The sequence below is a fragment of the Anopheles marshallii genome, chromosome 2 (assembly GCF_943734725.1).
Source record: "Anopheles marshallii chromosome 2, idAnoMarsDA_429_01, whole genome shotgun sequence".
In the NCBI taxonomy this organism is placed as follows: Eukaryota; Metazoa; Arthropoda; class Insecta; order Diptera; family Culicidae; genus Anopheles; species Anopheles marshallii.
Genome location: NC_071326.1, coordinates 755351 through 777228, shown reverse-complemented (window position 1 = coordinate 777228; position 21878 = coordinate 755351). Strand labels below are relative to the sequence as shown.

General features: G+C 41.7%; 3 protein-coding genes across 3 annotated transcripts; 1 reads left to right on the top strand and 2 right to left on the bottom strand.

Moving 5' to 3' along the window:
- Positions 1-1842: 1842 nt before the first annotated feature.
- On the bottom strand, positions 1843-2930 carry LOC128707769 (elongation of very long chain fatty acids protein AAEL008004-like). Its single transcript, XM_053802726.1, has 5 exons — positions 2870-2930; positions 2466-2797; positions 2293-2398; positions 2072-2208; positions 1843-2001 (listed from the first exon to the last, which is right to left on the bottom strand). The coding sequence occupies exons 1-5, from the start codon at positions 2928-2930 to the stop codon at positions 1843-1845; spliced, it is 795 nt and encodes a 264-aa protein (XP_053658701.1).
- A 4028-nt stretch (positions 2931-6958) lies between these two features.
- LOC128709238 (uncharacterized) lies at positions 6959-8057 on the bottom strand. The gene is made up of 2 exons (XM_053804226.1): positions 7556-8057; positions 6959-7131 (listed from the first exon to the last, which is right to left on the bottom strand). The coding sequence occupies exons 1-2, from the start codon at positions 8055-8057 to the stop codon at positions 6959-6961; spliced, it is 675 nt and encodes a 224-aa protein (XP_053660201.1).
- Positions 8058-12533: 4476 nt separating this feature from the next.
- Positions 12534-21535, top strand: LOC128709372 (liprin-alpha-1). Its single transcript, XM_053804370.1, has 17 exons — positions 12534-12792; positions 12974-13075; positions 13265-13429; positions 14140-14214; positions 14283-14354; positions 14428-14799; positions 14865-14990; positions 15227-15577; positions 15651-16021; positions 16098-16281; positions 17150-17340; positions 19656-19866; positions 19943-20112; positions 20186-20496; positions 20573-20892; positions 20970-21086; positions 21372-21535. Exons 1-17 carry the CDS (start codon positions 12544-12546, stop codon positions 21456-21458), a joined length of 3474 nt encoding a protein of 1157 aa, XP_053660345.1. The 5' UTR covers positions 12534-12543; the 3' UTR covers positions 21459-21535.
- Positions 21536-21878: the final 343 nt, after the last annotated feature.

Sequence of the window (21878 nt, the reverse complement as noted above, 5' to 3'; positions counted from 1 at the left end):
AATAACTTGTCACTGTACTGATGCGATAGTTGAGGTTGAGTTTTTAAACAAATTATTATACTCCCATTGGCAACTTTTCGCTCGGGTCAGTCGTATACAATTTCGTAGCAAGATAGTAACGAAAGGAAAGTTCAAACAAGGCCGGACTGTGTTCATTTTGCGGTAGTGAAGCAATGCATTGAAGACGATACAATAACCGCTTCTTCATCGTTGGTGAATCGTTTGCCATTGCGAGAAGTAGCGTCGAAACAGTCCCAGTTCGAACTGTTACGTAAAATTGAAAACTAATAATGAATATCGCAATTAACCTCTTTTGCAATTTGCATCGAGCGTTGGGTAAAAGGTCCGATTAATTAAGTACAGCACAATTACAACTTCAGCTTGGCGTAACGACCTACTCTACTTGGCTCATGCCTGCCATTTTTCTGGCTTACTAGACTTATCTGTTACCACGAAACCGAATAGTCCTTGTCACGTAGTAACGGTCCAGAAGGGATTTTGTCTCAGTGCTGTCGTGTGGGACCGACGCCGCTACCAGATATACTACCGGTCCACAATTACAACATTGCATGTGTGCTGTCTCAATTGTTCTTGTGATAATTTTGACCTAATGTGGAAAGACATTCGACGTTAGTATACAGCAGTGTCTCTTAGCAATAACAATGTTGTGTAGTTTGGACGCCTAGTGACGGCGCGATGGTGTATTGGTAGCTGCTCCGGTCTTCACACGACAGGACCGATCCAAACTCCCATCCGGACCAATCCTCCGAACGTAGGATTGACTATCCAACTACGGGTAAATAAAGCCAAAGAACGCCAGAAATAGCCTCTTGAGGTTGTTATGCCGATAAAGGATAAAGGTAGTTTTCGTGGAAGGCCGGTTGAATGACTCAAAACTCGGATGTGCTTTTCTGGAACTGGGTTCAAAATTTCGATTCTACCCTTGTGATTCATTGAACCTTTCTGGGAGAACCCATCTATTGTGGAAGAATGTTACAAAAAATCTTTAATAATATACTCATGCTGGGATTTTTTGTTATTATGAACCTCTCAAAGACACTTTATTATTTAAAATGAAAGCTATACCAATCGCAATCTTAACTTTTTGTATAAAATCGAAGAACAATTATCAATCTACTTCATTTTCTTTCTTCTTCTTCTTGGCGTTACGTTCTACTAGGTCATGCCTGCCATTTCTGGCTTACTAGATGTATTTTATCACGTAGCCGGATATTCGTTGATTGGTCCGGATGGGATTTTCGACCGGTCCTGTCGTGCGAAACCGGCGCCGCTACCATCAGGGTCGCCCCTACTCAGTTTCCTTATTGTACCAAATTTTAAACCAACTGTGTAATGCATGTACTTCACATGTTTATGGATGTAACTTATAAACAGGTATTGAACAGTCGGATTAGAATAACTCAAATGAGTTACGTTTGTGTAATTATTGGACAAAATATGCACAATTTCTATCGTTTCGTTGCGAAAAACGCAGTTTGATAATTGTTTAATTAAAAACATAATTAGTTTTTTTTAGTTTTTCAATTTTTGCTGGGCACGTACAGTTTATTTGTAAATATTATTTTGAAGTTAATTGTACATTGTTGGATACAACCGAATTTTTTTAATTGTTGTTGTTTAATTGTTTAATAATTGTTTAATTAAAAACATAATTAGTTTTTTTAGTTTTTCAATTTTCGCTGGGCACGTACAGTTTATTTGTAAATATTATTTTGAAGTTAATTGTGAATTGTTGGATACAACCGAATTTTTTTAACTAGCAGGGCAAATGCACCAAAAACAGTTGTGTTGCTATTCAATCTTTTATTTGTCAAACGAATATTATTTCTTTTTAATGTACGCTTTTACATAAAAGTCAGCAAACAAGGTGAACATGAACATATTTTGTGTGAAACCGATAAATAGAAGAATTTTAGGAAAATCACAGTATCCTGCCACTAGAGGGATTCCAAAGTGTAGCATCAGAATAGTGAACTGAACCTGTAAGATAGCAAAGAAATGACAATTACCAAGTGTAGCTAAAATGCCCAACAAATGGATGGATGCGTACCAGTTGAACTTGGGTGATGTACCGTTTCCACCATAATGAATTTTTCAACTCCGGTTTGAAGGTTGTCAGGAAATAGTAAAAGTACATAATAACATGTACAAAGCTGTTGATCAACCCTAAAAGTGTTGCGTGGCTCCCTGCAAGGCACGTGAAGTAAAAACGTCGTAACGCATATAGAACGATAATATTACGCTACATTACAAATACAGGCTAACACTTACCGGCTAAAAATTTCGTGAATATATACGTGGCTACTACCATGCCTGCATGGTGATAGGTGTGAAGAAATGTGATCTGATTATACTTTTTTCGCACTACAAAAAATACCTAGACAGGGGACATAGAACACAATTTTAGCATGTGATTACTTCTGGTAATCGATCGACGAACTTACCGTGTCTAGAAGATCAATAATTTTAGAAATAAAATAGAGATATGTTACAAAGATGAGTTTACGTCTCGTTGGGTTGTCTTTCTGGTTGATCGTTTCGCAACTCCAGCTGTAGTCCGAATCGAAGTAAGAGTTCAATCCACCCACGATACCGATGTAAAGGTTCAAAAAGATCTGTATCAAATTGTACATATTCATAACCGTTGTCAGATCTAATGGTTTCTGATGTTTCATTAATCGACGACCCCAATCGTTGACGAACTGTAGGTACAGCACAATAATAGCTACGATCGGCCATGGTGATCCTAGCAAAGGATAATGTTCGACTCGGGGATCTATGGGTTGAAACGAAAATGTAAACTTTAAGGAAGCAAGCAGTCGCATTAATCCAACGTCACGCCACATACCTTTGTATTCGTTGAAATAGTAATTGATCGTTTGGTAAATATTGCGCAACACTAACGCCATCTTATTGGGTAAAATGGAGCACGATTTGCTAAAAGATTGCCAATAGCACACGATGGTAGTGCAGCGAATGAATGATCACCAATGTCTGCCGTAGAGCACGTTGATTGCAGCTGAATTGGCGCTATTACATCAACACAATACGAACTTCCATTTGAAGGAAGAATCTTTGCATTGGTTCACCAGATCCTTATTATATTTGTCACCGGTGATAGAATATCTCGCGTACAGCTAATATTGCACATTTTCAAACAAAAAAAAAACCGTAACGACTTAAACTAACTTGTCACGATCTTACTATGGAACGATCGAATGTTCGAACAGGAATGGATCGTCTGTCTACACCACGGCGATTCCAACCACTAGCATAAAAGTGACCCACGAAATGCTAAATCGAACGCACCAAACCTCTTGCGAGTATCAGTGAACCGATCTGCATACAGTGCATAAATTACGGAATTGGCTGGTCTCACATTTCCCAACACACGGTGTGCTGTGGTACCATTTGAATAGCAATAGGTACGTACAAATACATACAGTGTATGGATTGTTCGGCACACAAAGCCTGCCTGCCCGCACTGTTAGCAATCACTCAGGAACGCAAATCACCTTATTGGGTTAAATAAATACGCAAATTTAGAGAACAACGGCCGAACTTACCTAATACCAAACCGTTTTTCAATTACCGGGATTGGTTGGCTTTTTGTTGGAAATGAGATTAAGTGAACTTTAAACTTGCCGTTACATTCGTTGGGATTGGGACCAGTCGTTAAGTTCATTGGACTTAGTTGGCATAGTTAGTTGATCGGTATTAGTCTACAGTTTTTTTTTACGAATGTAGAACGAAAATTGCAAGCTGTTCAGTATATTGTTGATTAATTAGTAAGCAACGATATGGGGTCATGATTCTGTTGCTAGTACGCGAGGTGCCTCCAAACATTTAAGCTTGGGAAATCCCAACGGAAAAGATGGATATTATTCATCTTCATCTGAATCCTCCGCGGAAACAACGCGGGAAATCGGGGAAGAGCCCTTGCAAACTACTCTCCAAGCTACTGAATATTAGTTGAATCAATATCAGTTGAGAAGCAGTAAAATTGAAAACAACATAGTAACACTGGGTTGGAAACCCCGGACATGGTATTGGAGATTCCCCTCATTATCTAGAGTACTCCGAATTCTTAAATGAAGAGATCTTAAAGAAAATTTTGAAAATGTGTTTAGGGTCAAGCGTGGGTTGGGATATGAGCACGCTCAAGTGCGAGTGCTAGCAGATATGTAAACGAATATTCCAGCTGAAGATCCTTTCTTCAACCTTAAAAAAATAGAGCGAACATATGCACAAATAGACCAGCTTATTATCGAAGGAAGGCACTTCTCGACTGGTGAGTGATAACATGACTGAGGATCTGTGCAACGAGTCTGCATACCTCAGGCTATGACAGCAATGATCAAGATGAAATAGAGGTGTTACCTTTGCATGATCGCTATTTTGAAACGCAGCAGCTAAATTTGAATACTTACTATCCCTGGGGGTAGGACATCACATTCACCTATGAACTACATTCCAGAAGACCTAATCGAGATAGGAAGACACCACATATGACACACTGACACGGTCGGAAGTCCTCCACATGCATGAGTCCAGGATTATGATGCCGTAGCATGACAATACTATAGAATATTTTCATTTGAAGCGTTGTTTGTCGTTTGTTAGTGATATTCAGTGATCTTCAGTGATCTTGAGAGTATATATTAGTGGAAATGTCTATTTGGTTAAATTAAAATTGAAAATGGATTAAAAAAAACACGTAGATAGTAACACAATTTGTGTCTTTATTCCCAAATCTAATTCGCACACGTGTTAGCTGCTTCTGGTGTATTACAGTATATGTTGTTTGCGTTGGTTGTCAATAACTGCTTGCATTGATCTGCCCTTTACCGCACGTATATACATTCAGTGTTTTAATGCTCTTTAACCACAAATTCAGCGTACCGGTCGGATCTTAGCGTTGGCGCTATCGTTTACTGTTGGTATTACCGTTCGGGGGGATTTAAAACTGTGTGACACTGTCTCTCTTGGCCGTCTCGGATATTGTGATAATAGCAATATTTAACAAAAACTTGTTTACTGCACAATATTAACATTCACGTCACGGCTAGCAATTATTTTAAAACTAATTTAGCTATTTTATTTTTGGTTACGTTTATTTTCCATCCTTTTGTTCCTTTTGTTTTTAAAGCGCCAGATGTCTCGGCTCACAGATGGATGGGTGGTCCATTTGTGTATAAAACGTTGACATTCAGTAAAGTATTCGCAATTATCGTATCGGTTTAACTGTGTATGAGCCTATAACAGTGTCTACGTTTCGTTATCATATTCAGTTATTTGGTTTATCAGATTTTGTCCGTGGATCACTTCAGACGGGCTACATTTTTTTTATTTCAATTCTTACAGGCGGGATCTTGATTCGTTTTCACTGTTGTTGCTGTTTCGCAACATTTCGAACGTTTTGCTTCTTTTCCCCCTGGGTTTGAAACTAATGCTGCAAGAGCCGATCGCACTACTCATTTCTTGTGGTGACACGAAAGCTTTTAATTATTACATCAGTGGTTTTTGTTTATGTTCTTCCGGCTATTTTTATCAATTTGCTTGATATTGTTCGCATACTCCTTGTTAACTTTGCTCACTACAACTTGATTGTTTCAATTGGCAGTTAATATTTTGATAAACCTTCGTACATTTGAAATCGTGTTCAACATGATACTAACATATTATCCATGTGCCATACACTGCACTTAGAAATATTGCCTAATGAGTGCTTTCAAACCGTTCTTTTCACAGCAACAAACAATTGTGTTCAATAAGAGTTAGTTCAAATTATAAAAATTGTCTAGAAGGTTGTATATATCAAAACGGAGAAAGTCATAAATAATATCATAAGAACACGAACGCATCACATCTTTGCCCATTGCCATGGCGTAAAAGCTTCTGCTGAAACGTGCAAAAAACGGCATCATAAAGCATAAAGCATAAAGCATAACCGGAAGCAACGCAATATAATTATACCTAACTGCAACAAATGCACGGGGAATTCTCTAAAAACATAAAAATACTGTAGTGTTGTTTAAAGTGATGTTGCTATTCCACAACATATTTTTAAATACCTATTGCACTAGAACGTTTGAAATTAGGGGAAAACAACCATGAGCTACAATCAACATTTCCGCTAAAAACTGCATGTTTATCACTGTATTGCGTATGTAACAGACTTATGAATGGATGATAGCATTGATTAGACGGTTCGTTTGTTCAAACCAACAATGAATCGGACGCCGCGTCCGTCGGTATGAGTGGCTGTAAGCTCTTCTACGAGGAAGGTTGTGTTGGTGGTCAATAACGTATTACCTACTCAATGGCTATTGCATCAAGGAATGCACAGGATACAGAAAAAAGCTATTTGGTTTTGACAACACGTCGTCCCTGTTGATCTACTATAATATATCACTGTCGTACAAATTGGTCATTTTATTCGCATTGTAACTTCAGCTGAATGTCGATTGCACTTTATACTGTCATTCGTAGCACACTAAACTGATACAATATTTAACTACAAACTAACAAAAGAGATCCAATCCGTTTGCTCCGAGTTTTTTCCTATTCTTCTTCGCTAAACTACACATTTTTCAGATCTGTAAGATATTATGTAAAAAATACTACTTACTGTCGGTTTTTTTTTCACTAATCCTAAGGCAGATTGTTTTTCAATCAAACAGTATAGAGAAACACTTAAATCAAGATCAAATGGAGGGGGGGAGGATCATACTGATCATAGGTTATCGGTTTCGGTGGGATTAACATGCATCCAGTTTTGGGGGGGCTAAGCTACTTAACTAAGTAAATGATAACCGAGAGATGTCGTCGAAATCATCAAATATGTTTAGGCAATTATGAAAATTGCGGTCTATTGGGTTTATGTTCTTTCGCGAATTAACAGTCACACTACGTCACGCGTAACGGCCACGCATTCTTACTTCGTGTCATCTTCCCCCTCCGACGAGCTGCGTATCGTGTTGTATGAGGAGTTTCGACTTTTCAGCATTCGCAAAAAGCTTCCTACCGCGAAGATCGTTCGACGATGTCGATGAAAGATTCCTTGGTACAGTGCATCCCTTAGTGCCTTACGGTCGTCGACTACTTCTACTTGGATTGGGCAGTGAAGTTTTATGGGCAGTTATAAACGCGTAACGCACGATGCCCGTACCTGTGGGGCATGTGGGAGTATAATAGAAAACGGTAAAGAAAACATTAGATCACTCGTTTAAAACAAAAAAAAATTCTCATTATACACAGATGTAAGTAGAAAAGTTAAAGTTAACGAAATAATCAACCAAATAGTGCATCAGGTGCACCGTGGTCATCCTGATAATCGGCACCACAAGGGCACCACGAATAGAACTCAAAATCGGATGAGGATTTTTTTCAAGGAATGGATAGTTTCCAAACTTTACTTGGGGACAGGATGGGGAACGGCCTGGTTGTGACGTAAATTACGAATAAAAAAAAAGACAGTTCCATTCAAAAGCTGGTAACAAATCTAATTGCGTATCGTTTATACATGTAATACCTGTTGCGGCAGGTGATTTGGGTGAGCCAATTTCATCGCTGAACGTTCGTTCCTTCAGTTTGCGATGTTTCATGATGATAGCGGCCGTAGTGGTAACAACAGTGCCCGCACTAGCAGCACCAACATCGGTGCTTGAAGATGCTGCGTTGATCAACTCCGCTGGTAGTGCAATATCGCGAGTGTTCCCGATGTGAGCTGTATCTACTAAGTTTAACTTCATGCTTCTCTTCGCCAGATCCGTATCGGTAACATCGTGTTGGTAGCCCGGTAACCCGGCGGACGGGCCGGATTGCTGCGGTGTTTCCGGCAGGTTGGCGACCGTACCAGTTACCACGTGTGCCACCGGCTCCAAATTACCCGTATCGCGATCTGCTGTCGATGAGATGATTGGCCTGAGCGAGATATCTAGATCAATCGATTTTTGGCTAACCGCACTTTGCGACACTATTACCCGATTATCACAGACCTGTCTATCCGATTCTACATCCATAATTGAAACCATGCTATACGATCTCCTGAGCGAAATGGTGCACTAAACGCACATGAACTATCACACATCGATACCACTGCAAAACGGCACCGAACACGCCGAACATTCAACCCCAATCCGAAGTAAAGATGCTGTCAGAAAAGTCCGAGTTTGCTAAAGCCACGTACAGGAGAGGGCATTTTATGTGGTGTTCTCCCGGGCAAAGCAATCACGGCGGTCGCGCCTCACTCCGATAGCAATCCCGGATAACCGAACTGTACGCACTGCTTTCGTTGAACATTAACTCAGGGATTTTAAGAAAATTGTTACTGTCACTGTTATTGTTTCTCACATTTCTGTCGCGCCTATCGTTGCGTGCACTTCTGTTAACGGACACGGCACTGGAGCTGGTGGATTCTTTGTTTCCGTGCTCATTATTGTTTGACTCAGTATGTTCACCGGATATTCCGTTCGGGCGTTTCATACCACCATCCACGGAGTTGCCTGTAAAGTCTGTAAGGATGATTTGTGGTCCAGCTTGCGATGTCTCGGATACATTACTCGGTTCCAGCTTGAATTTGTACAACTGTTCAAGCGGGACGTTGTTTTCGTTTCGATCCTCTTCGTGGATGATTCCAATGGAGGATGTATTCATACTATACGATCTTTGTGTTGATTGAATTCTACCCCCGGGAGGTAAATACGTTCTCTTGTTATGTTACGACTTCAGATCCTTGAAGTTTGTTACACGACTAGACAAAAGGTTTTTTTATTTGGAAAGCACCACTGTCTATTATTCTGCCGAAAACCTGGATGTACAGTATATGGGTTTCAACCTTGTTTGCGATCTATTCTGGTCACACTTAGAATCACTAATGATATTCCAACTCGCGCCGTTCATGAACATACAGGATGGTCTTTGCTCATTTGACTCCAAGAGTCCACACTCGCTGCACGTTGACTGAACATCGCTTGCACCTGCATTAGCCGGCACGTTGCAACGTGCCTATCCAGGATAGCCATCGTTTCATCGTAACACTACCTTTACGCACGTGGTCAGAAGGCGATCAAGATGCACATTTAAATGTAAATTTGTTGAAGAAGGTTCTGAAACACCTTTCGTACATAGTTCTTTTTATGCTTCTGCTTCTCTACACCACAGTACAGCTTTGCGTCACATAGTGATTGAAAATAGTGGTTCTGGAATTAGTACAGTTAGAAGGCTTCCACAGAAACGTGTGGTTGTTGTTGTTTAGTTCCGCGGTATCGCTCACATTCTCATATTGAGCAGAGACGATCTAAACTGGAAGACAATAAAGACAGATAACAAGTTACTGTAATAGAAAATGAGTGAGGACGAAGTAAGTAAGTATAAAAGGAAAAGAAGCCAACCTTCTTGAAAAATATGTTCAAAATTTTGTAAAAAATTTCACATTCACTGTTGTTGTTTTCGGTTACTTTTTAGGAATTAAGTTTAGTTTCTCTAAATGTATATTTGATATTATGACTCAACCCATTTGATTTTAATTTACAAAATATTTCAAACACAAAAAAACATAAAAATATCAAAGTATTTTAAGTATGTCATTTTGTCGCAAGCTAAAGAAAGTCAATCTTTATTCATTTATAAATTGCATGAGTAAAACTTATGCTTATCTCAACCTATCAAAACGCCTTTTTAAATTTGGTAAGGATAGAGTTGTTTACATCATAACTTTAAAGGCAGTTTAACGTCCAATTAAAATGGTTAATGAATAGGAACGAAGCGTATCAATAGTGTGTGACGATTAAAATGGTGTCATCATCAATTCAAATTCCGTGAATCCTATTCGTAATGCATAGTTACATGAACAGCAGAGCCTTAATTTATGCAAATATGAATTTAATTAACCCAAAAGCACAACTTTTATTAGTAATGAGTATAACGAGTAATAAGAAAACCTGTATGATTAACATTAACTATTCCGATCGAAGAATATATTTTGAGGAATAAATTCCGCCGTAATTTCGTGAACACCGCGACACTGTAACTCGATTGAATTGCAGGATTCATCAAACTGTTTTCCATTGCAGCAAATCAATATTCCCAATATGAATTCGACCTGTTATCAACAGTTACGTTAAGACAAACACCATTAACACGTTACATACAATAAAAGACAACTAACCGTGTCATGTACCAAAGTAATCATTGCGCAACTACTACAGGTGACGAAGAACTGATTCCTGTGATACGTAATTAACCGATACCGTTTGATTAAAAGCGACCATTGAAATGTTAAGATGATAAACGTAAAATAAGAAGGTCTGTTTGACTAACCAACGTTTATGATAAACCACTCACCGTTTTCTGATGCTGATAATCCAATAAGCTGCTCCTGTTCAAAACTTTACACGGCACACGCATAATGCGCCTGGAAGTTGTGGGCAAATTTAACATAACACAGTGCGATAAACAGAACAATTTCGTTCAATTCATAATTAATCAACCCGTTACTCACTCACAGCAGCACACAGAGCAGGATAAGAGTACATTTGAGCTTATATTTTTATCTTTTTGTATCGCACGTGGATATTGACCGGTTTGTATCCTTTCTTGTAATGTATTTGGTGGATGAAATTTAGTGCAAATCCATGTTTTTCCACAATAGAAGACCGCTTTCTACCAATACATGTGACGGTAGTTGAAGCATGCGCAATAACCGCGTTTTATCCGCTTGTACAAAACCATACAAACATTACCCATTACGCTTTTACATACTAGTAAAAGTTTCCATCTCCTTGTAGAAGCAACATGCACACACAAACTATGTTACCGGTATACATGCGAATTTCTATCATCTGCATATGTGTTCATACCTGTTGAAGGACAACCAAAAAGGGGTGTACTTTCGTTTAGTTTTTTTCTTCGTGAGATTCATTCTTTTTCGAGAGTAGTAGTAGAATAGTATAATGAGTCTACTATTTTTACTATTCCAAACACCTAAGTGCTAGAAAAACAATCAAAATACGAACAAGTTACATTGCTTATAGAACTGAACACCACGTGTCGTTTTCACGATCGCTCTCGATCGAGATGCACTTTTCCAAAAACGTGTTCATTGCTCACGAGTGGTGTTCATTTTGTGCAGGGATGTCCTCGATTTCCTCGTGAAATTGAGGTGTACACCATGGCGAAAAAGATAAGGCAATCTTTCTCAAAGCGGCAAATACGAGAACCCAACAACTTTAACCCCCACGTTTACGCAACGGTTCGCCTGTGTGCCTGGATCGGTAGGAAAGGGGTTTTCGGTATTAAAAAGGATGAATTAAAGAGCACATGTAAAACTGCACAATATTGTATTGTTGTGCCTTTTGCAACATAAATTCAACGGAATTTAGTCAAGCTCTATTACCGGCAATGAGGGAAATACACGAATGGAAAAGCGACTTCATAGAAACGCATAAAAGCGTATCTTGGAGGCTACGTGTACACCACGTGTATGCTGATTAGCGGTTCACATCGTACTCCACAAATTCCTCTCCTTGCTTAAAAAAGCTTCAGAAACTGTTTCCATTATAAAGTATTATAAGCATTATAAAGCATTATAAAGTACGTTATAAAGTATTTTACGATTTTTCACAGTAATTGTGCAGCAAAAAGAATAGTAATCTGTTGAAATTTTTCCAAAAGGCTTTTTTCGTAATCTTTCAATTTCCCGAAATTCAGCACATTAACTCTTCAACCCGTGCGTATAGTCTGATTGCGTAGGAAATGACAGCTGACAAATGTGGAAAAAAGGTTGAGAAAAAAGAAAAGAATTTACAAAACACAAAAAGCAAGAAAGGTGTGTCTCTTCGGTGAACGGTGAAATTTTGTGATTATAGAAATCTTGTTCAATCGTGTGCACGCATTCCAAATCCGAATTACATAATGGCTGTCCCGTGCAGTGTGCATTCGTTACGGCGTAAAGTTTAAAGCGCGTGGGTCGTGTGCTGCAAGAGGTGGCTGCTGGGACGTCGGACGGGGACTGAACCTTTTGCACGACGGGACGGGATACCACCTTTCGGTGTGGCGGAAACGAGGAGGGGGGAATTGATCCGCCGTCGACGTTGCTCCTGGTCTGCCGCCTATTCACGGTGCGTGGACCATTGGGCCTCCGTCTCCCCGTCACGCGCTATCGTTTCCCGTCGTGCCGATATCGTTCTACCTCTGCTGCACATAGCTTCTTTCCACCCCACCACTGTCCGTGGCTCTAACAAACGTGTGGCTGCCTCACCGCCCCCCGGTGGTATTCACCGCTTCCACCCCCTACGCACACGCACGCAAGCACGCAGTCCCGTGTTTTGCTGCCCGGTTCTGAAAAGAGAGCGAAAGTATTGGGAGTGCGCGTCGCAAGAGAGTGAGTGTGCGAAAGTGTGTGTGAGAGAGAGAGAGAGCGTGCAGCAGCAGCAGCAGGCTCCAAAGATCCGGAAGAAGAAATTTTTGTTTTGGGAGCTGGGTTGAGGGGTAAACCAAAACGGAAAAAAATAGTGCAAAATGTGGAACATGATGTGCGACGTGATGCCGACCATCTCGGAGGACACCATCTCCCAGCGGTCGTCCCAGTTCAGCGGCGAGGATGCCAACTTCGAGCAGCTGATGGTTTCGATGCTGGACGAGCGGGACAAGCTGATGGACAGCTTGCGCGAAACCCAGCAGCGGATGGCCGACATGGAGATGAAAATCCAAGAAGTGGAAAAGGAACGGGACAGTCTACACCGTCAGATTGCGGCCAATTTGCCACAGGTGTGCATTTACTGGTCGTGGCAGGGAGTGGGCATATATGGCGACACCAGTTCGTCCTGCCTACGCGGATCTTCCGTCCCACGTACAAATGCAGCATATCGTGCGTTTTGCACGGTAGGGACACTACCTTTTCATGGATTATGATACGATTCTCTCTCCCCTTACATTCCCCCCGGCATAGGAATTCTCGACACTAACCAAAGAGCTAACGCAGGCCCGCGAGACGCTGCTCGAGCGAGATGAAGAAATCGGAGAGCTTAAGGCGGAACGAAACAATACCAGGGTAAGGGGTCGAGGTCAAACAGCATAGAAACATGCATTGGTTGCCAAGATGTGTGGACGTCCGAATGGCGCCGACCATATCGATGCAAACGCCGTTGACCTGCACTAGAAACATCATCATCATCATCATCAATGCACTTATTGAGGGCTTTTTTTTTCTCTCTGTTTCATGTCACGTTACGATGTATAGCTCCTGTTGGAACATCTCGAGTGTCTGGTGTCCCGGCACGAGCGTTCGCTACGCATGACGGTGGTGAAAAGGCAGGCTGCGTCCCAGAGCGGTGTATCAAGCGAGGTGGAGGTGTTGAAGGCCCTTAAGAGTTTGTTCGAGCACCACAAGGCGTTGGATGAGAAGGTAACGCGCATACAGCGGTGGTTCACCGGTGTGGCAAGCCCACGCTCCAGCCCATCCGCCCACCGATACCCGTCCTACCCGATGCCCGTCCTATTCCCATAAAATCTCCTTGGGCTTATGTGTTTGTGAAGGTGGTGGTCAAAAGTGAAGCGAAGAGACGCGCAGAAAGAATGATTAATCGTGAGTGCGTACGCGAGTGCGTGTGGTGGAGTTTTTTCCCGTTTCGTGGTGTATGATTCGCGGAATGTTATCATCGCGGAGAGTGAAGATAGCTATTAGGCAAGATCGCCCTTCTACACGTTTCCGCACAATGCTTATGATTTGCATTTAGATCGATCGGTCGGTAACTTCCAGTGGCAGCAGGTTCTCTCTTACGATAAGACTTCGTTTTTTTTTTAAGAATGGTGTGGACGCTTGTGTTAATTGTGACTAACCGCTGTGAAACTAAACACGAAACATATTTACCACCTTCGATTCATCACAATTCGTGCTTCATCGATGTGAACATCAAAATTTACTTAATGATAGTGACAATATTGATATGCTGTATGTGTACCAAGAGAAAGAATGTCCCAAAATTGATTGTTTGCTTTTAAATGTTCTTTAAGAAGAATTTCTTTCTAACACACGTCAACAATGTGAACCTAACTTTGCTAGAAACGAGATTAAGATTAGGGCGTTCATTAACATTTACCCTCTTCATCTTATAGGTTCGAGAGCGGCTCCGAATATCGTTAGAAAAAAATAATGAGCTGGAAGAGGAACTCAACCAAACCAAAGAGGAGGTACGAAGAGTTATTGATACACTACGAGCGTTTGTAGATAGATAATTCCAAATATATCTGTATTTCAGCTTCAACAATACAAGTCCGGCGTATTATCTAACCAATCTGACCCCTCGTTGGATAATAGCAGCGAAAAGAAGGTAGACAGAATCAAAATCATAAACTGCGCTTGCTTATTTCGGCATAACCACTAACTAATCTGCTCGTTTGCAGGACGCATTGAAGAATGGTGAGGCCGGAGAAATGATCGATTACAGTGCGAAAACGCACGAACTGCAAACCATCATCGAGAAGCAAACGGCAGAACTGTCCCAGTGGCAACGGCGCGTCTCCGATCTGAACACCAAGATCAACGAAATGGAGGACAACATGTGCAAGCTGCAGAAAGAGTATACCAAATCGCAGGAAGCATGCGTGAAGCTGCAACGTGATCTGCGCGAAAACGTTGCCCAGAAAGAGGACCAAGAGGAACGGATCGCAACGCTCGAGAAGCGTTACCTTAATGCACAGCGCGAATCAACCTCACTGCATGATCTAAACGAAAAGCTTGAACAGGAATTGCGCCACAAGGAGGCTCAGCTAAAGGTAATACTAGTACACAGTTTGATGCCAGAAGAAAAATATAAAACACGGTTCACTGTATCTTCTAGCTGCAAGAGGGCAAAATAGCAGCAATACAAGAAAAGCTAGAACTGTCCGAGCAAAAGTTGGCACAGTTCTCGAAATTGCCTGAAATGGAGGAACAACTTAAGGCTCGTATGGAAGCCCTAACACAGGTAGGCAAGCAGGTAGGCTAACACGAGGGAAAGATCGCGTCAAAATCTTGTTAACTCCTTCAATTTCTGATACAACCGTTTATATACTATCCCTGTAGAGAGAACGTTCTACGTGTTTGGAACAGATTCTCGCATGTAGTTTGCATGTTACCTCTTAACCAATGTGTGGCGTCTTCCGCACCGCAAACACACGCTGACCACATTTCTTCTCTTTCTTTACGTTTGACCAAACCAAGGCTCAAGAGCGGCATGGTTCCGCGGAGGATAGAATAACGCGCCTCGAAAACAGTGTGGAGGAAAAGAATGCGGAAGTCATGCGTCTGAATCAAAGACTGAAGATGAACGAAGAGCACAATCAGCGGCTATCGTCGACGGTGGACAAACTGCTGGCCGAGTCGAACGATCGATTGCAAGTCCATTTGAAGGAACGCATGACGGCGCTCGAGGAAAAGAATACGCTCACGCAGGAGCTCGACAAGGCGCGTAAGTACGCCGAGGAGCTGTGCCAGGAGAAATCCGATATGCTCAAGGAGATCGCAAAGAACCGGCTAGAGATGGAAACATTCAAGCGTCAAATTTTGCAACAGGTTTGTAGTTTGCCGAGACCGATTTATCCAATCGTGCCAGCTCAAACTAAAATACCTTGTATGTTTCGTTTAGGAAATTGCGTACAATATTCAACAAACCGAAGCACTTACCAGAAGCTTATCACCAAATGCGGTCGGCAATGCGTCTGCCAACAGTGGATTCTCACGCAGCGGTTCGGCCACATTCAGCACACACAGCTTGCGGCGGAACAAGCCGACACTCGAGGAGGAACACTTTAATCGTTCGATGGCGGAACAGGACTGGAACAAGCTGCAGCACATGGCCAATGCACAAGTATTTGACGGGGGCGTTCTCGAGGGCGCGGATGAGGCGGACAATCTGTTCGGCACAGGCGATATTATATCACCGACCGGACACACCGATGCACAAACTTTGGCCATCATGCTGCAGGAGCAACTTGACGCAATCAATAACGAGATCAGGTGAATGGGATGACCTTTTGAATTGGCTTACAAAAGGATCATTTAACCAACATGCTTCTTTTTTGTTCAACTTTAGGTTAATACAAGAAGAAAAACAGTCCACAGAAGCACGAGCCGAGGAGCTAGAATCTCGTGTCGGAAGTTTAGAGCACATGAATCTGCTGGCCCGCGGACGCTCGATGGACCGTCAGAGTCCACCGCTCAGTGGCAGCAGCACACCAAACAGTCCAAACCGCGATTATCTTCAAAAGTATCATACGGTAAGTGAAATTGGTTCGCGTGTGTGCGTTTAATGGTCGTGTTGAAACCAGTTTTAGTTCTCACCAAATTGATCATTTTTCTAACCTTGAGTTCAATTAGTAAACAGAATCTACTCAAATTTACTTATCTTTCGGCCGTTGTTGAGTATGTGCCAGGCAAAAAAAACGTATTGAATTATTCTGTTAGCGTGAATATGAATAATAGCGTTATTTGTTGCTACGATCAATATTTTCTTTCTACTCGTCTGCTTATCGTTACAGGCGCCAGCGTCGATGTCGCCAGCGCATTTGCATCAATACGTTACCACTTTGAATCAAGTTCCGTTGTCCGAATCGTTACCCTCTAGCCAAGTGAGTGGTTCCGGAGTTGAAAAGACCTATTCTTGCCGAACTTGCCTAATCGCTTATATGGAAAGGGAATCCAAATTGTTAATTTTTTTTTTCAATTCAAGATTGGCAATCCTTTCTGTGCGCAAATTTAATGCTTCGTATTTTGTGATATATTTTTCGACTTTTGTTTGTTTTTATTTATTTCTATCCGCTTCAATGTTGTTGTTACAATGCTTTAATTGTTTCCCGGATGGGAGGGAATTTTGTAGAAGCTTGTTGATGTCTACCGAAATTTAGTAGATTACTCTTCTGTGTTCTGTTCATTAACATTTGTCTGAGAAGAAAATTAATTGAATGCAAACGACCTTTTTCCATTAGTTTTTTATACGTTACAGTAACGAGCAAATGACGGTACATTTTTTATGATAATGAAATTGACCAAAATCTATTACTCTGTATGTGCAAAAGAAACAAAAGAGCTTTTAATACCCGTTTTCGCATGTTTTAAAACTTGCTAATGAATTTTATTTCTGCATAGGTACAGTTGGCGCATCTTCAGTCGGAAATGCAGCATGACGATATGGGAAATCCAGATCATGATATGTCGGCTGGCGGTATTGGCGGAGGCGATACCAGTTCTGGCGGAACTATATCACCGGCCACTGCACGCACAATGCGGCTGGAACGGTTCGCCCTAGCATTAGCCCACAGCCAAGAAGAGCTGAAACGGTAAGCCAGATAGTTTACAGCGAATAGATTTTTAAAATTATATTTACTAAATCACTTAACCAATGGCTTTCCTAAACATTTTATATGCGTTGATTGCTGTATTCTAAATGATCTACTCTTCTACTTTAACTGCTGCTTGCGGGAACAGGCGATCCCAAGGTGTCGTGCATGGATCGGAATTTCCAAACGAGTCCAGGTCATTATCATTTAAGTTCTATGGTACCAAACCGTCCGTTCATACAAAACAGAATCGCTACAACAGTACGCTGACCGGTGCCATGCTACATACTCGTATGCAGCGCTTTCAGAACGTGTCTAGGTTGTTAACCAATCCTCCCGTTCATCATCAGCGCTTTCTTCCGACATCTGTTCATCAACAACATCATCGGCCTCATTCTCAATCTTTCGTGCGTCGTGCACCGTACCGGGGAAGACTAAAATATCGGCTTCCTCTGACGACAACAGCATTTGTTGCTGGTCGGGAGCGCCCGTTTGCCTCTCTCCACCACCAGCATTACTATCACAACCATCCATATCTTTCCAATCGATACTATTCACAGCCTGTTGTAGCCCCCGTGGCAACCATTTCATCCTCCTATTCACAGCGCAGACGGCCACAACAGCAGCAGCAGCACCACCAACAACAACATCAACAACGCTTTCATTTACCACATCCATCTATCTCGTTACTTCGCCGACAGGCGGGAGATAATGTTACATCGCGCCACCAGACGCGTCAAACGTTGCAAGATCAATTGCGGCATGCAAATATCTTTGACATTCATCGGCCACCTGTGCGACACATTTCAATACCGCGCAGTAGTTACTGTAGGGACGCTGGTGGGTTTCGTTCCATACCCTCATCGTTTGCCACACGGAGGGTGTTCGAAGTTCCACCACAAACACGGTCGTTCTTGCAGTTAAATCTTAAACGTGAACTAGGTTACACGTTCCCACGTCTGATTTCCAACATGCCACTAATTGGGACGGCCAACGAATCGATGATCGTCATCAACAACTCTCCGTTCGCTTTGACCGATCGGAGGTTTGGCATATTGCACCACTGCACCATGTCCGATTCGTATGTGTAGCAGTGGAGTTTCCCGGGAGGCACATCCTTAAGAGTAGTCATGTTTACATTCTGGCTGGTTGAAGGTGTTTCGTTGAGACTGATTGAAGCATTCGGCTTAAAGGCCTGTTAGCTCTAACTCTACAGGATTGCAACTGTGTTTGAAGTGATCGTATTCACTGTTCGAGCCAAAGGCGACGTTGCTATGTAAGCGATATAATCCTTTTGTTGTACATGCCAAGATGTTGTTTAAGTTGAAATATAGGTTGATATCAAGTTTTAGTATCAAGCCGATGACTTTTAGGGTCTGATTGCCTTTTGTATGGAGGATGTTTTTTGCATATTCATAGGAGAGCAGCAATGGATTCTTTCTTTCTCTTACCTGTTGTTGCTTATAACAACTTTGGTTTGGAGGAAAATGCGAGATTTTTGTATTGAAGGAATGTAAAAAAAAGGATGTAAGTCATCTACTACATACTTTTTCCACGTAACAACATTTGTTTTCCTGCTGTGTTAGTAAAGCGTCGGACCTAGCACATTGATGACTCGAACGTTACTACTATCACGACTACGTACATCTCACCTATCGCTCATGAATTTTATCCTACTTTAGTGATACCCAATTTTCTTAGGATGCGAATAGGTACTGCACCAACAGTCTTAGTATTGGGTGTTTAACTGAACTCGTGGCGTTGTAGTTACTTCGTTACATGCTTTGGTAGTTGTGTCGGAATACCGCCATGAATAAGATTAAAGAACCAAAGAAAGTTAGTGCTAGTCCAACACCAGTTTATAGAGATAGTTTTCTCAAGAGAAGCAATATGTTGTAGTTCAAACGCTAGTGACGGTTTCGAGAATGAAGGCTCTTGGCTCTTCGTTTTCATTTGAGTATGCGCAACGAAGCACGGGAACAAATCAAGTAGTTGTCATCAAAATTCTTAAGAAAAAACATTGGAACTTGAACGACATGATCAATTTGCATCCGACTTTGTGTACAGATGAGTGTATGCAAATCTCATCATTACGTTAGTATGTGATGTAATTGGAAATTACTAGACAAGCTATAACCCCCCCAAACATATTATGCTAAACAGCACCTTCAAAATTTGGTATAAAACTTTGTTCTTCCGCGATCGGTCACGTAGTGTTGATTTTATGCGATTGTGTAGCTAAGATTTGTGAGAATTCTCATAATGTTGTAACAGCATTAATCTTGTGTGTTCTTATGAATCCGCACTCATTGCAGGAATCATTTTGTCGCCAGCAACACGTACGGAATGTCCCCGCTAAACTCACGCCATGGAAGTCAGGAATCGTTGAAGCACTTAAGTATGGTTAGCTCGTTAAGTTCCCTACAAACGCCAACCGCCAGTCGGGGAGGAGATGCCGTATCGGCGGCTCAAAAGAAGAAGGGCATTAAATCCAGTTTAGGACGGTTCTTCAGTAAAAAGGATAAGGTAAAACCAATCTTTCGACTCGTTGTATGGGAAAGCAGAAAAACTGTAAACTTGTTCTAACTATTGTATCGTTTAGGTAAAGGGCGTAAAGGATTCCTCAATGCCAGACGGCTCTACTAGCATGATGTCGATGAGTGGGTTATCGCTTATTAGCGACATTGATTCCACGTATGATAACATCAGCGTATCTGGTTACAAACCAACGGGCAAGTCGAATCCGATCGATTACACTCGACAAAAGAAAAAGTATGTAGTTGTCATATGGTTGGATTTCCGTTTCGATCGTCTCCTACATCGTTACGTTTCTCTTTTTCTGCAGGGAACACGACTATCGGCATGATCTGTTGGGCGAAGCGATGAAAGCTGGCACACCGTTCGCACTGTGGAATGGGCCAACAATTGTGGCTTGGCTTGAGCTGTGGGTCGGCATGCCGGCCTGGTATGTGGCGGCTTGTCGTGCCAACGTAAAATCCGGTGCCATTATGAGCGCTCTGAGCGATACAGAAATACAGCGTGAAATCGGTATCAGCAATCCACTGCACCGGCTAAAATTACGTCTTGCCATACAGGAGATGGTGTCCCTGACATCGCCATCCGCACCGCAAACCACGCGGACAACGCTGGCATTTGGTAGGTGTACAGTGCACACGAAACAACTACGGCTGGATCATAACGAAACCTGTTCTTTCTATTGTCCCGCTCACAGGTGACATGAATCACGAGTGGATAGGAAACTATTGGTTGCCTAGTTTGGGTCTACCTCAGTACCGTACTACGTTCATGGAGTGTCTGGTAGACGCTCGCATGTTAGATCACCTCAACAAGAAGGACCTGCGCGGCCAGTTGAAGATGGTGGACAGCTTCCATCGGACTAGCCTGCAGTACGGTATATCCTGCCTGAAACGGCTAAATTACGACCGTGCGGCACTGGAGGAGCGACGAAAGGCGTCCGAAAACAATCTCAGTGATGTGCTGGTGTGGACAAACGATCGCACAATGCGATGGGTGCAGAGCGTTGGCCTGAAGGTGGGTGTCGCTTGTTGCAGAATGAAGTGAATTTCAAATCGATACTGAGTGTTGCATTCGTCATCTTCCAATTTTAGGAGTATGCCAACAATCTGCTAGAGTCCGGTATACACGGCGCGCTGATAGCGTTAGATGAAAGCTTCGATGCTAATTCCATGGCCCTAGCTTTGCAAATTCCAACACAAAACACACAGGTAAGTTGTTACTACCGGAACAAGTTTCGGGCAAAACAAGTAATACTTTTGGGATATGAGGAAATAATCGAGAATATTTTTATGAATTCATCTCATATTGAGCTAAGCATATTTTTTATGCCTTTTGCTTCTGAAGTAAGAATTATCATAAAGATGGAAACCATCGTTAATAAAACTTTGACTCGTTTTGTGCGACGCCTCATATTCGTTTTGTCCGATACTGCACGAAGATAATCCAAAGAGTGTACGATAATAACCAATGTGTCTGTTTTATCTCGTTTTTAGGCTAGACAAATTTTAGGCACGGAATTTAACAAACTACTCGAACTGTCGACCGAACGGCGCACGGATCGAGATTCAATCAAATCTTGACATAATCCTAGTCATCCTAGTCTAAATGGATAATAAGTATGCTATTATTAATAATGATAATAATATAAAGTAATAATAATAATGATGATAATAACAATAGCATTATTATTATGAGTAATGAAAATATTAATACTAATATTAATAATATAACGATAATACCTACCTACTAACAGGCGGATCACTGCGCAAGGAATGAAGGCCAGGGGAAGAGGAATAGTATTTTATCGGGAAGTAATAAACGCAAGTAAAGCTAAAAATGGACGTAACATAGCAAGAAGGCGTGTAAGGTGGTGACAGTCGAATATTCAAAACAAAGATACATACCAGCAGCATTAGCAACAAATGATTTAGTAGGCAAAAGGGGAGGGGAATACTCCGCGCAGAGAACACAGGACCGGGGTTACTGGGGCTAGAGATATA

Coding starts and splice junctions, on each gene's coding strand:
- LOC128709238 (XM_053804226.1), bottom strand. CDS start 8,057: ATGGTTTCAATTATGGATGTAGAATCGGATAGACAGGTCTGTGATAAT. Junction 7,132..7,555: donor CAAATCACCTGCCGCAACAG/GTATTACATGTA, acceptor GCCCAATCCAAG/TAGAAGTAGTCGACGACCGT.
- LOC128709372 (XM_053804370.1), top strand. CDS start 12,544: ATGTGGAACATGATGTGCGACGTGATGCCGACCATCTCGGAGGACACC. Junction 13,076..13,264: donor CGGAACGAAACAATACCAGG/GTAAGGGGTCGA, acceptor TACGATGTATAG/CTCCTGTTGGAACATCTCGA. Junction 20,893..20,969: donor TGCAGAGCGTTGGCCTGAAG/GTGGGTGTCGCT, acceptor TTCCAATTTTAG/GAGTATGCCAACAATCTGCT.
- LOC128707769 (XM_053802726.1), bottom strand. CDS start 2,930: ATGGCGTTAGTGTTGCGCAATATTTACCAAACGATCAATTACTATTTC. Junction 2,798..2,869: donor CTATTTCAACGAATACAAAG/GTATGTGGCGTG, acceptor TTCAACCCATAG/ATCCCCGAGTCGAACATTAT. Junction 2,209..2,292: donor ATTCACGAAATTTTTAGCCG/GTAAGTGTTAGC, acceptor CGTGCCTTGCAG/GGAGCCACGCAACACTTTTA.